This window comes from Vulpes vulpes, chromosome 7, assembly GCF_048418805.1.
Source record: "Vulpes vulpes isolate BD-2025 chromosome 7, VulVul3, whole genome shotgun sequence".
In the NCBI taxonomy this organism is placed as follows: domain Eukaryota; kingdom Metazoa; phylum Chordata; class Mammalia; order Carnivora; family Canidae; genus Vulpes; species Vulpes vulpes.
This window is the reverse complement of record NC_132786.1, coordinates 30,635,311-30,648,110: the sequence shown is the minus strand read 5'-3', so window position 1 is coordinate 30,648,110 and position 12,800 is coordinate 30,635,311. Positions and strand designations below refer to the sequence as shown.

General features: G+C 37.9%; 2 protein-coding genes across 2 annotated transcripts in view; both read left to right on the top strand.

Moving 5' to 3' along the window:
* LOC112916313 (disintegrin and metalloproteinase domain-containing protein 32) overlaps window positions 1-12,800 on the top strand; it is a 161,718-nt gene that overhangs the window by 140,165 nt on the left and 8,753 nt on the right. The window lies entirely within an intron of this gene.
* On the top strand, window positions 18-11,589 carry LOC112916314 (ER membrane protein complex subunit 3-like). Its single transcript, XM_072764931.1, is given in 6 exon segments — window positions 18-70; window positions 411-514; window positions 1,084-1,243; window positions 10,476-10,557; window positions 10,613-10,945; window positions 10,947-11,589. Coding segments are annotated over 6 exon segments (1,254 nt in total). The 3' UTR covers window positions 11,469-11,589.

Genomic DNA, 12,800 nt, shown 5'->3' with positions numbered 1-12,800 from the left:
CTTCAGGCTACCACATAATGTCACTGAACTTGGAGATAGGAAGAGATGTGCACGATCAGCTCTGGAGATGGTACTAGCTGGCTCCAGGATATCACTGGTTGTGTCTCATTTTCATTAATATTTAAGGGTATGTTTCTGAAATTGCAAACTAAGTTTTCAGGTGAATATTTGAGAGTGTTAAATTTCTTAATGTAAATTCTACAAGCCTCTATAGCTTTTTAATAAACTGTGTGTGTGTGTTTGTGTGTGCATTAGAAACCAAACATTTGATTTGTAGGATTATCTCTGTAAATAAATAAAATTATACTAAATGAAAATACACAGGTAGGCTTGATGATCTATCTGATAATTTTACTTTTTATGAGAAAATAGTTTAAAATGATCATTTAAGTTTTTAAAAATGATCCTAGGTATGCAATTCCCAAGGAACGTGCCATTGTTTTGATGGCTACCAGCCTCCAAATTGTCAAAGGCGTGGCAGAGAAGCTTCTAGTTTGTCTGGGAAACAGGGCAAGTATCTAATATCTTTATATATTCAGTTAATAAAATCTCAAATTGCTTATCTTCACAAAAGCAGATTTTTGCCACCTAGAAGTCAATATTTGCAATTAGTCTTCTGTTCAAGAAATGAAAAGCAAATATGTCTTCTTAATATTATTCTTTTAATATTAATTCTCAATATCATGATTAAAACTGAGAGTATCTCTTATAATTTGTATTGACTGATATCATTGACCTTCTCCTTTAGGATATCCTGTAAATTTGTGGGATAACCTTGCAATTACATAATCCCACATTATGTATCATTGAAGTTTTTGGGTCCAACTTATAGTGCTATAGTGAGATTTTGCTATAGCTTCTGTATAATGTAGAATACATTGGAACTTTCTGGAACTTATTTTATAATTTTTTAGAATGGGAGGTTGTAGAGATAATTCTAAGTATTATGATTCTATTATTATTTTTCCATGTTCCTTGAATAACAACAAAAATTAAGAACATTGTAATTGGTTTGCTGCAGCTTGAAAATAAAAGTAGTGGCTTATTTTTTTAATTCTGATTTAAATGTATTTTTATTTTTAGGTTTAACCATGGAAAGTGCTTTTAGAAAGGCTGAAAAGAAACGGTGGCTTCTAGGTTTCTACATTGCTTTACCTGTTCTCATCATAGCAACCATAATAGCCATTTCATGGAGTAGTTCGAAAAAGTGGTACAACAAGGAAGAGGAATCCCTAAGTAGCGAGTAATCGAATTTGTGTTCCAAAATTAAACTTTAGTGTCATTTGACTCTAATCATATATAAGGCAGTATCATGAGCAGCAACTACACATTTTACAGAAATTTTGAGTACTATGTAAATATCTCATTTAATTTTGTGGGATAGTTTTGAATATCCCCATTTTAAAGACGCAAAAATTTTGGAGTATAGATAGTTTAAATAATTTGCCAAAGTCATTGCCTTGGAAATTGATAGAGGAAGAACTCAAATGTATCTTTTTCTATTGCTTTCAAATACTTTAATGGTTCTCAAAGTGTGATCTGTGTTGCCTACAGGAGAAGCACAGAAATATTTATTAGAAAAGCAAATTCCTAGGCCTTATCACGAATAAAATATTTCAATGTTTGTTGATGCTTCATGTAAGAAATAACTTTGAAAATAATCTATGGGTAAAGTATTCAGAAGGCAAATTTCTAATTTAGATTTTAGCATATGTTTTTAATTTTTTTAGAGACAGTGAGCATGCATACAAGCAGGGGTAAGGGGCTGGCGGAAAGAGAGAGTCTGAAGGAGATTCCACGCTGAGCCTAGAGTCTGATAGGGGACTCAATCTTATGACGCTGACTGAAATCATGACCCAAGGCAAATTGAGAGTCAGATGCTTAATGGACTGAACCACTCAGGCACCTGAGCATTATTAATTTTTTAAAAATAATTCAAACACAAAGAGAACACAGTAAGAAATTCTCATTTGCCCACCTGGAAAGAAACAATGTTAATATTTTTCTTGGTTCTTTTATGAAATAATCCATTGCATTTACAGCTGCAGTCCCCTTCTAGGATTATCTCTCTGTCTGCAGAGAACAATCTCTACACTGAAAGTTGATGTGTATTACATATTCCTGCTATGTATGGCTGTATCAGTGTGCCAAATCTGGAATTATATTTTATTTATTTTATTTTGGAATTATATGTAATTTTAAATAATTATACTTTCTTTATAGGTACATTTCCTCTTCTAATTATAATTTTGTTTCTGTGTTTTTTTTTCCCTTTCTCATGAGCAGTCTTCTCAGAGGTTTTTATATTTTATTGGTAATTTGAAAAATATAACTTTGAGATTTGTTGAGATCTCTGTATTTCCTTAGTGTTTATTATCCTTGAGTTTTGCTCTTTCTCCTTTTTGCTCTCTTCTGCTCTGTTTTAATTCTAGCTTTCTTGAGTCTAATGCTCTTTTTTTTAGAATTAATTTTCAATCTTATTTCTAGCATATGCTTTTAAAGCTAAAATTTTCCCTTTTACATATCATTTCATGTATACTCTTCAGTTTTTTAATATGTAGTTGACATTCAGTTCAAAAAATTAGAAATATCAATGGGCAGCCCAGGTGGCTCGGTCGTTTTAGCCCAGGGTGTGATCCTGGAGACCCAGGATCGAGTCCCACATTGGGCTCCCTGCATGGCGCCTGCTTCTCCCTCTCCCTGTGTCTCTGCCTCTTTCTCTCCCTCTGTGTGTCTCTCATGAATAAATAGATAAAATATTTTTTAAAATTAGGAATATCCAGTATGATTTCTTGTTTAAGTGATGAATAAGTTATAGTCTTTAGTTTCCAAAGATATGATTTAGTTTGCTGAAAAAAATATTTTCTAACTTTATTACCTTATCAGGAGGGACTTGTTTCTATGGTTTATTATTAAATGTTGGAACCGGAAAGGATGTCAATTTTTGTAAAAATGTATGCTTGTAGGTATGCTTCAACAAACATGATGTGTTTGTTTTTTTGTTTCAAAAACATGCTTTTTAATTACATTGTTTCAAATCATTTTCATATTATTGGGATTTCCCCCCATCTTCTGGTTAATTTATTTTGTATGAGAGGCAAAGTTTTTCAATATTTCATGGCTTTCTTCTGATTATTGAAACTTCTGCTTTATAAAATCTTAGGCAATGACTAAATGCATAATGTTCAATTTAGTTATGATTTCTTGGCATATTATCTTTTAAAAAATATTTTATTTAGGGGATCCATGGGTGGCTCAGCGGTTTAGTGCCTGCCTTTGGCCCAGGGTGCCATCCTAGAGTCCCGGGATGGAGTCCCACCTCTGGCTCCCAGCATGGAACCTGCTTCTCCCTCCTCCTGTGTCTCTGCCTCTCTCACTCTCTCTATGTCTATCATGAATGAATGAATGAATGAATGAATTAATTAATATTTTATTTAAATTCAATTTGCCAACGTATAACATCCAGTGCTTATCCCATCAAGTGCCCTCCTTAGTGCCTATCACTCAGTCACCCCATCCCCCCACCCTTCTCCCCTTCTGCGTCCTTTTGTTTCTTTCCGAGAGTTAGGAGTCTCTCATGGTTTGTCTTCCTAATTTTTCCCCACTCAGTTTCCTTCCTTTTCCTATAGTCCATTTCACTATTGCTTATATTCCACATATGGGTGAAACCATATGATGCTTGTCTTTCTCCAATTGACTTACTTCACCCAGCGTAATACTCTCCAGTTCCATCCATGTTGAGGCAAATGGTAGGTATTTATCCTTTCTGATAACTAATATTCTGTTGTGTCTCTCTGTGTGTGTGTGTGTGTGTGTGTGTGTATGTTATATACATACAACATCATCTTTATCCATCCATCTGTCGAAGGACATCGTGCTCCTTACACAGTTTGCCTATTGTGGACATTGCTGCTGTAAGCATTGGGGGTGCAGGTGTCCCGTCGTCTCACTACATCTGTATCTTTAGGGTAAATACCCAGTAGTGCAATTGCTGGGTCATAGTATAGGGTAGCACTATTTTAACTTCTTGAGGAACCTCCACACTGTTTTCCAGAGTGGCTGTACCTGCTTGCATTCCCACAACAGTGCAAGAGGGTTTCCATTCTCCATACCACTGCCAACATTTGTTGTTTCCTGTCTTGTTAATTTTAGCCACAATGAGGTAGTAACTCATTGTGGTTTTGATTTATATTTCTCTGATGGCAAGTGATGTGGAGCATTTTTTCATGTGCTTGTTGGCCATGTGTAGGTCTTCTTTGGAGAAATGTCTGTTCATGTCTTCTGCCCATTTCATGACTGGATTAGTTTTGGGGGGTGTTGATTTGATAAATTTTTTATAGATCTTAGATACTAGCCCTTTATCTGATATGTCATTTGCAAATGTCTTCTCCCATTCTGTAGGGATTTTTAGTTGACTATTTTCTTTGCTGTGCAGAAACTTTTCATCTTGATGAAGTCCCAATAGTCCACTTTTGCTCTTGTTTTCCTTGCCTTCATAGATATGTCTTGCAAAAAGTTGCTGTGACCAAGTTCCAAAAGGTTGTTACCTGTGTTGTCCTCTAGGATTTTGGTAGATTCTTGTCTCACATGTAGGTCTTTCAACCATTTTCAGTTTATCTTTGAGAGTGGCAAAAGAGAATGGTCCAGTTTCATTCTTCTGCACATGGCTGTCCAATATTCTCAACACCATTTACTGAAGACAGTCTTTTTTCCATTGGATATTCTTTGTTTTTTAAAGATTTTATTTATTTATTCATGAGAGATACAAAGAGAGAGAGAGAGAGGCAGAAACACAGGCAGAGGGAGAAGCAGGGTCCATGCAGGGAGCCTGACATGGGACTCAATCCCGGGACTCCAGGATCAGGCCCTGGGCCAAAGGTGGCACTAAACCACTGAGCCACCAGGGCTGCCCTCCATTGGATATTCTTTCCTGCTTTGTCAAAGATGAATTGACCATTGAGTTGAGGGTCCATTTCTGTGTTTTCTATTTTGTTTCATTGATCTATGTGTCTCTTTTTGTGCCAGTACCATACTGTCTTGATGATCACAGTTTTATAATACAGCTTGAAGTCAGGCATCGTGATGCCCCCAGCGTTGGTTTTCTTTTTCAATATTCTTCTGGCTATTCAGGGTCTTTCCTGGTTCCATAAAATCTTAAGATTATTTGTTCCAACTCTGTGAAGAAAGTCCATGGTATTTTAGTAGGGATTGCACTTAATGTGTAAATTGCCCTGGGTAGCATAGACATTTTCACAATATTAATTCTTCCAATCCATGAACATGGAATGTTTTTCCATCTCTTTGTGTCTTCAGTTTCTTTCAGAAGTGTTCTGCAGTTTTTGGGGTATATATCCTTTACCTCTTTGGTTATTTAGGGTATATATCCTTTACCTCTTTGGTTATGTTTATTACTAGGTCTCTTACCCTTTTGGGTACAATTTTAATTGGATTGATTCCTTAATTTCTTTCTCCAGTCTCATTGTTAGTGTACAGAAATACGACTTATTTCTGTGCATTGGTTTCGTATCCTGCCATATTGCTGGATAGCTATATGAGTTCTAGCAATCTTGAGGTGGAGTATTTTGGGTTTTCTACGTACAGTATCATGTCATCTGCAAAGAGGGTGAGTTTGACTTCTTTACCAATTTGAATGCCTTTTATTTCTTTTTGTTGTCTGACTGCTGAGGCTAAGACTTCTAGTACTATGTTGAATAGCAGTGGTGAGAGTGGACATCCCTCTCATGTTCCTGACCTTAGGAGAAAGCTATGTATTTCCCCATGAAGAATGATATTCACTGTGGCTTTTCATAAATGTCTTTTATGATATTGAGGAATGTTCCCTCAAAACTTGGAAGAATTTTGATCAGGAATGGATGCTGTATTTTGTCAAATGCTTTCTCTGCCTCTATTGAGAGGATAGTTCTTGTCTTTTCTTTTATTGATCTGATCCATCAGATCACATTGTGTTGATTTTTTTATGAATATTGAACCACCCTTACATCCCAGGGACAAATCCCACTTGGTTGTGGTGAAAAATCCTCTTAATGTACTGTTGGATCCTACTGGCTAGTATCTTGGTGAGAATTTTTGCATCCATGTTGATCAGGGTTATTGGTATGTAATTATACTTTTTTGATGGTCTTTGCCTGGTTTTGGGAACAAGGTAATGCTGGCCTCATAGAATGAGTTTGGATGTATTCCCTCCCTTTCTTTTCTCTTCTCTTTTTAATAAGACTGGCTAGGGATTTATCTATCTTATTTATCTCTCCTTCTGTTCTGAATGACAGCCTTGCTGGATAAAGTGTTCTTGGCTATATGTTTTTTTCATTTAGTACCCTGAATATATCCTGCCAGTCCTTTCTACCCTGCCAGGTCTCTGTGAGTAGGTCTGCTGTTAATCTTTTTTTTTTTAAGAATTTATTTATTCATGAGACACACACACACACACACACACATACACACACACACACACACAGAAAGAGAGAGAGAGAGAGGGGCAGAGACATAGGTAGAGGGAGAAGCAGGCTCCATGTAGGGAGCCTGATGTGGGACTTCATCCCGGATCCTGGGATCATGCCCTGAGCCAAAGGCAGATGCTCAACAGCTGAGCTACCCAGGTGTCCTTTGCTATTTTTAATCTGATATTTCTCCCCACATAAGTTCATAATCTCTTGTCTTAAGCTGCTTTTATAATTTCTCTTTAGGGGATCCCTGGGTGGCTCAGTGGTTTAGCACCTGCCTTCAGCCCAGGGCGTGATCCTGGAGCCCCGGGATCAAGTCCCGCATTGGTCTCCCTGTATGGAGCCTGCTTCTCCCTCTGCCTGTGTCTCTGCCTCTCTCTCTCTCTCTCTCTCTGTATCTCTCATGAATAAATTAATAAAATCTCAAGAGTCCAAGAATTATTCCTCTTGGTTTCTGAGTGTATTTTGTTCTGGAGGTTATAAGGTGTGTAATTCCAAAATTGTGTAAACCAGCAAAACTTACATAGAGAAAGAACAGAAACTACAGAATGAAATCAAGGAAATAGGGTAGAATGAAAAGGAAGAAAACATAATCTTAGAGTCGACCAACAGAGTATTCCACTTGGTTCTGAGTGTATTTTGGTCCATTTGTTAGAAGGTACTAACTTTCACCTTTATAAAACAAAACAGAACAGGAAAAATAAAAAACAAAACCCCCAAACCCATAACTTGCATATCTACCAAAATTAAATTGAATACATTGAAAGGAATCCAAAAATGAAGAATATATCTCAGATGTGTAATTGTAGAAGTATGAAAATCAAAAAGGAAAAAAATGTAAAAACAAAGAGTTGGTAAAATATTGTAGTCTGATTCTCAAGTGTCTGTCGGGGGTGGAGAGGGTAGAGATGCCTCACCCCTTGCCAGGTGGCCAGGCTCAGTGTGAGCTGTTTGTCCTGTGATGCCTTTCTTCCCTAGAGGCCGCACCTCTCCCAGGTGAAAGGAGAAAAGACAAAAGTAAGACATGATGGTGTCCAGATCTCCAGCCCCAGAGCCAAGAGCTCCCACGTGTACTGAACCGCAATCTCTCAGTGCACACTGGCCTAGATCCTTCTGAGGGCAGGCACGGGGGTACTGATTCGTACAAATTGAATGCCACCTACTGGCGGGAGAGCTTTCACTGTCTTGTGCCCTCCCAGGTGCCGCCTCTCCAGGGGACAGAGGGTAGCCCACTCCTGTGTGCTGATGGACTCTCAGGGCAGAGAGAGCTCAGCTGCTGGACTTCAAAACTTGGTCTGCCTCAGTCCGGGTGGCTCGGCAATTCAGCGCTGCCTTCAGCCCAAGGCGTGATCCTGGAGACCCAGGATCCAGTCCCACGTCAGGCTCCCTGCAGGAGCCTGCTTCTCCCTCTGCCTGTGTCTCTGCCTCTCTCTCTCTCTCTCTCTCTCTCTCTCTCTCTCAGTGACTCTCATGAATAAATGAATAAAATCTTAAAAAAAAAAAAACTGGCTTGCCTCTCCCAGATGCCCTTGGAGGGTTGCTGCCTTCTAGCCATTTGCCAGGACCTAGGAGGCTTAAGTCCCACAATTGGACCCATGGTTTGCCAGTGAGCTTTCTCCTTGGCGCCCCTATTCTTACTTTGTCTCTGGGAATATTGAGACTGCACTGCCCCTCCTGCAAGTCTGCCCTATTTCCCTACTGTGCAGTTTTCAGGCAGGGAAGACTCTCTCAGGAGCATATTTCCAAAGTTCCTGATTGTGCGCTGCACTGCTCTCCTGCAGTGGCTTACTGAGGCTCCCTCCCCTTGCCATTTATCTTCTGATATATCCCCTCAGTTTCTCTTCAGACTCCTACCTTGTAGGAAGTGATCACTTTTCTCCCTGTAGCATCCCACTTGCTCTCTCTTTACATCTCAGGTTGAATTCATAGGTGTTCAGGATGGTTTGAAAGCTATCTAGATAAATTTGGGGGACCAGATGAAATGAGGACCCTTATTCTTATGGCATGCTTCTTGCCATCTTGCCTCTCCCAATCGCATATTATCTTTTTGTCATTAATAATTTTACCTTAAATTCTATTCTCACTGATTTATATTGCTATACCAACTTGCTCTTTGAAATTTAGACTTGCCTAGTATATCTTTTTTCATCCTTTATTCTCAATCTTTCTTTGTTTTTAGTTGGTATCTTATAAACAGTCTTTATATGGGACACAATAATGGAGTTTGCTGTGCATGTATATTTAACATATGGTGATAAGGAGAGCTAGGTTCTTATCTCACTGAGTTGAAGAATGAATCTCGTGGGCAATGTAGAGTGAGTAAAGCGATAGAAGCTTATTAAGCAAAGATACAGGGAAAGCTCTCAGAAGTGAGAGGGGTCCTGACAGGGTTGCAATGAAGGCTTTTTGGCAGGCCTTTTATTGAGAACCTAACTAGTAAGCCCATGGTCTTGAGATTTTTTTGTGCTTCTTGAGTGGTTGGCATACAGCTGGTTTTGGGTCTGGTGAGTTTCTGTGATTACTTGGTAACCATCACAGGGAAATAGATACTTTTTAACATTTTGGTCTTAGGGTACCAGGTTTACTTTTATTTATTTTTTCTCTGTTTTTGTTACTTTATCTCTGTTCCCTTGGGATTGGTAGGAGCCTGACTCTGGGGCCTCTCGGTATTCTTGGGATTTATGGGATCTCAGAGATTTATGAGAGACTGACTCTGGGCCTTTCCCTTATCTTTCCCTGCCTAACCCTATCTGTCCCTAACTCAGTGGCATATATTTAGACTGAAAATTGCCATTTTATTTTTTCTTACTTACATTTTTTTCCATATTTTCTTTTTTGTCCCTAAATCTATTTTCTTTATTGTTTTTTTCTGCTTTTTTCTATTATTTTGCACATTTTTATATTTTTTAAAAATGATTTTCTTTAAATTTTAGTATTTATAACTATAAAGTTAATGTTATACAATGTCTAAATTTAATCATTATATATCTCATAACACTAGCCTCTCTTCTTCCATTTGTTTGTAGTTTGGCTCTTCACTTTACCCCAAATAAGTTAGTGTTGTTTTGTTATTATTATGTTTAGTCAGTACTTGCTAGGATTACCTATTATATTTCTCAGGTCTTTGCTTACTATTCCTCTTTTAAACTATTTGTTCTTAAATAATTTAAGAAATATAAAAAGTTGCAACAATAGCACAGTTTCCTTATACCCTTCATTTGAGTTTTACCAATGATAACATCTTACATTAACATAGTGCTTTTCACAGCTAGGGAATTGGTAGTGGTACAATATTGTTAATTAAACTATAAACCGTATTCATATTCAGCATTTACATGAAATCTTTTTTAGTGCTCATTTTTGAGAATGTGTGTATGTGTATGTAGTATTATGAAATTTAATCACATGGCTTGTGATATCACAATCATCACCATTCTTTCTGGAATCTTGCTTTTTTCATTCTAGGTCAGTTTTATTCTTGGGAAGCATATGTCTTAGTAGTTATTCCAGCGGTGGTCTATGTGTAATAATCTATTTGACTTATATGCCTGAAAATGGCTTTATTTCATTTTTACTTTTGTATGAGTATAGCATTTTAGGTGAACAATTATATCTCTAAGCCCTTTTGTGATGTGCCCTTGAATTCTAGCACTTACTGTTGATGATGAGATGTCTGTTTGCAGTTTAATTAATTCATTTTTACCTTTATGCTTAAGCTGTATTTATTTAAGTTAGCTTTCCAAGTATTTTTGTCCAAAGTCTTATGTTTCTAAATTATTAGTTGTTCTGATGAGTTTATTTATCCAGTTTTGAACTCAGGGTAATCTTTAATTATAAAGTTTTCTTCAATTCTAGAAAATTCTCAACATTATCTCTTCAGAGACTGACACCCGTTCTATCTTTCTGCAATTCCTGTATTTTAGGGTCTTCAATTCTGGCCTTCTTGGTGGTGATAGCAGTGATGGTTGTTTTCCTTCTCCTCTTCCTCCTTTTTCTTCTTTCCTTTTGACATAGAATTAGTCTTTTAAAAACTGAGTTAGGGAAGTGGGCGGCCCGGCGGCCCGGCTGGGGGCAGTGCGCTAGGGCAGAAGCTGGAGTCGGTCCCAGGCCATCAGGGCCGGGAGGTGTGGGAAGGCCCGTAAGCGAAATAGAAGAGGGGCCTTCGTGCCCCGTGGGAGGAGAAACCCGGCTACACCGGGTGGGAGCCGGCTGTCTGTGAAGATGGCGGGCCGGAGCTGCTGCTTGACTCCGACATCCGCCTTTGGGTGGTCCTACCCATCGTTATCATCACCTTCTTTGTGGGCATGATCCGCCACTACGTGTCCATCCTGCTGCAGAGTGACAAGAAGCTCACTCAGGAACAAGTCTCCGACAGTCAAGTCCTAATTCGAAGCAGAGTCCTCAGGGAAAATGGAAAATACATTCCCAAACAATCTTTCTTGACACAAAAATATTACTTCAACAACCCAGAGGATGGATTTTTCAAAAAAAACTAAAAGGAAGGTAGTGCCTCCTTCTCCTCTGACTGATCCCACTATGCTCACAGACATGATGAAAGGCAATGTGACAAATGTTCTCCCTATGATTCTTATTGGTGGCTGGATCAACATGACATTCTCCGGCTTTGTCACAACCAAGGTCCCATTTCCACTGACTCTCCGTTTTAAGCCTATGCTACAGCAGGGAATTGAACTACTCGCATTAGATGCATCCTGGGTGAGCTCTGCATCCTGGTACTTCCTCAATGTCTTTGGGCTTTGGAGCATTTACTCTCTGATTCTGGGCCAAGATAATGCCGCTGACCAGTCACGGATGATGCAGGAACAGATGACTGGAGCAACCATGGCCATGCTTGCGGACACCAACAAAGCTTTCAAGACAGAGTGGGAAGCTTTGGAGCTGACGGATCACCAGTGGGCACTAGATGATGTCGAAGAGGAGCTCATGGCCAAAGATCTCCACTTTGAAGGCATGTTCAAAAAGGAATTACAGACCTCTATTTTTTGAAGACCAAGGAGGGATTCGCTGTGTCAGGAACTCAGAGTAGTGGTTAACTTTGTAACTTTGGTTTGAGCTGGAGCCTCTCAGAATAAAATGGAGAATGCATGAAAAAAATAAAATAAATAAAATAAAATAAATAAAAACTGAGTTATAGTTTATATATAGTAAAATTAAAAATTTTAGTGTGTGTAATTCTATGAGTTTAACAAATATATCCACATACCATGATGTCAATAAAGTATAGAACAATTCTATTACCCCCCAAATTCCCTCCAAACCCACCTCCAGCTCCTGGCACTGAAGATCTGTCTTCTTTGCTGTAGTTTTGCCTATACTTTCAGTATTTTGTATAAATGGAGTCATACAGTGTGTAGCCTTTGGAGTCTGCCTTCTTTCCCTTAGCATAATGCATTTGAGATTCACCATGTTGTTTTGTGATAGCTTGTTCTTTTTAAAAATAATAGTTTTATTGAGGTACAATTGATATACAGTAAGTTGTATATGCTTTAAGTGCATAATCTGGTATGTTTTGATAATTTGAAAAGCAACACTCATGAAACTCCTGAAGCCATCACCACAATCAAGATTATGAAGATATCTGTCATGCCTAAAATCTTACTTATGTTCCTTGATAATCACTACTTCTTTCTCTGCCATCTCCTTTATCCCCACAGTATTGCTGATATGCTTTCTGTCATTACAGTTCAGTTTGCATTTTCTAGGATTTTTATAAATAGAATCATACAGTATATACTCTTTATTTTTGTCTGATTTATTTCATTCACCATAATTATTATGCAATCCATCCATGCTCTTATGTATATCATAGCTGTATTTTTTTATTGCTGATAGGCATTCACTTGTACAAATATAGCATAACTTGTTCATCCATTCATCTGTTGATAGATGTGTGGGTTGTTTTCAAATTTTAACTGGTATAACTAAAGCTACCATGAACATTTATATGCAAGTCTCTATGAATATGTGCTTTCTTTATCTTGGGCTGATGCCTTAGAATGAAATGGTAAGGTAATATGGTAGGTATGTTTGACTTCTAAAGAAAGAGCTGAACTATTTTTTCAATCAGGTGTACCATTTTATATTCCAGCCACTAATATGTGAGAATTCTAGTTCCTCCACATTCTTGCCAATGCTTGGTATGGTAATATATTTATTTTTTCAATTTTAGCAATTCTGATAGTATGTAGTGGTATCTCGTGGTTTTAATTTGCATTTCTCTAATGACTAATGATATTGTCAGTTGTTTTATGGGGTTATTTGTCATCTGTACCTCTTTTTCTGAGAACTGTGTGTTCAAATCTTTTGCCTACTTTAAAA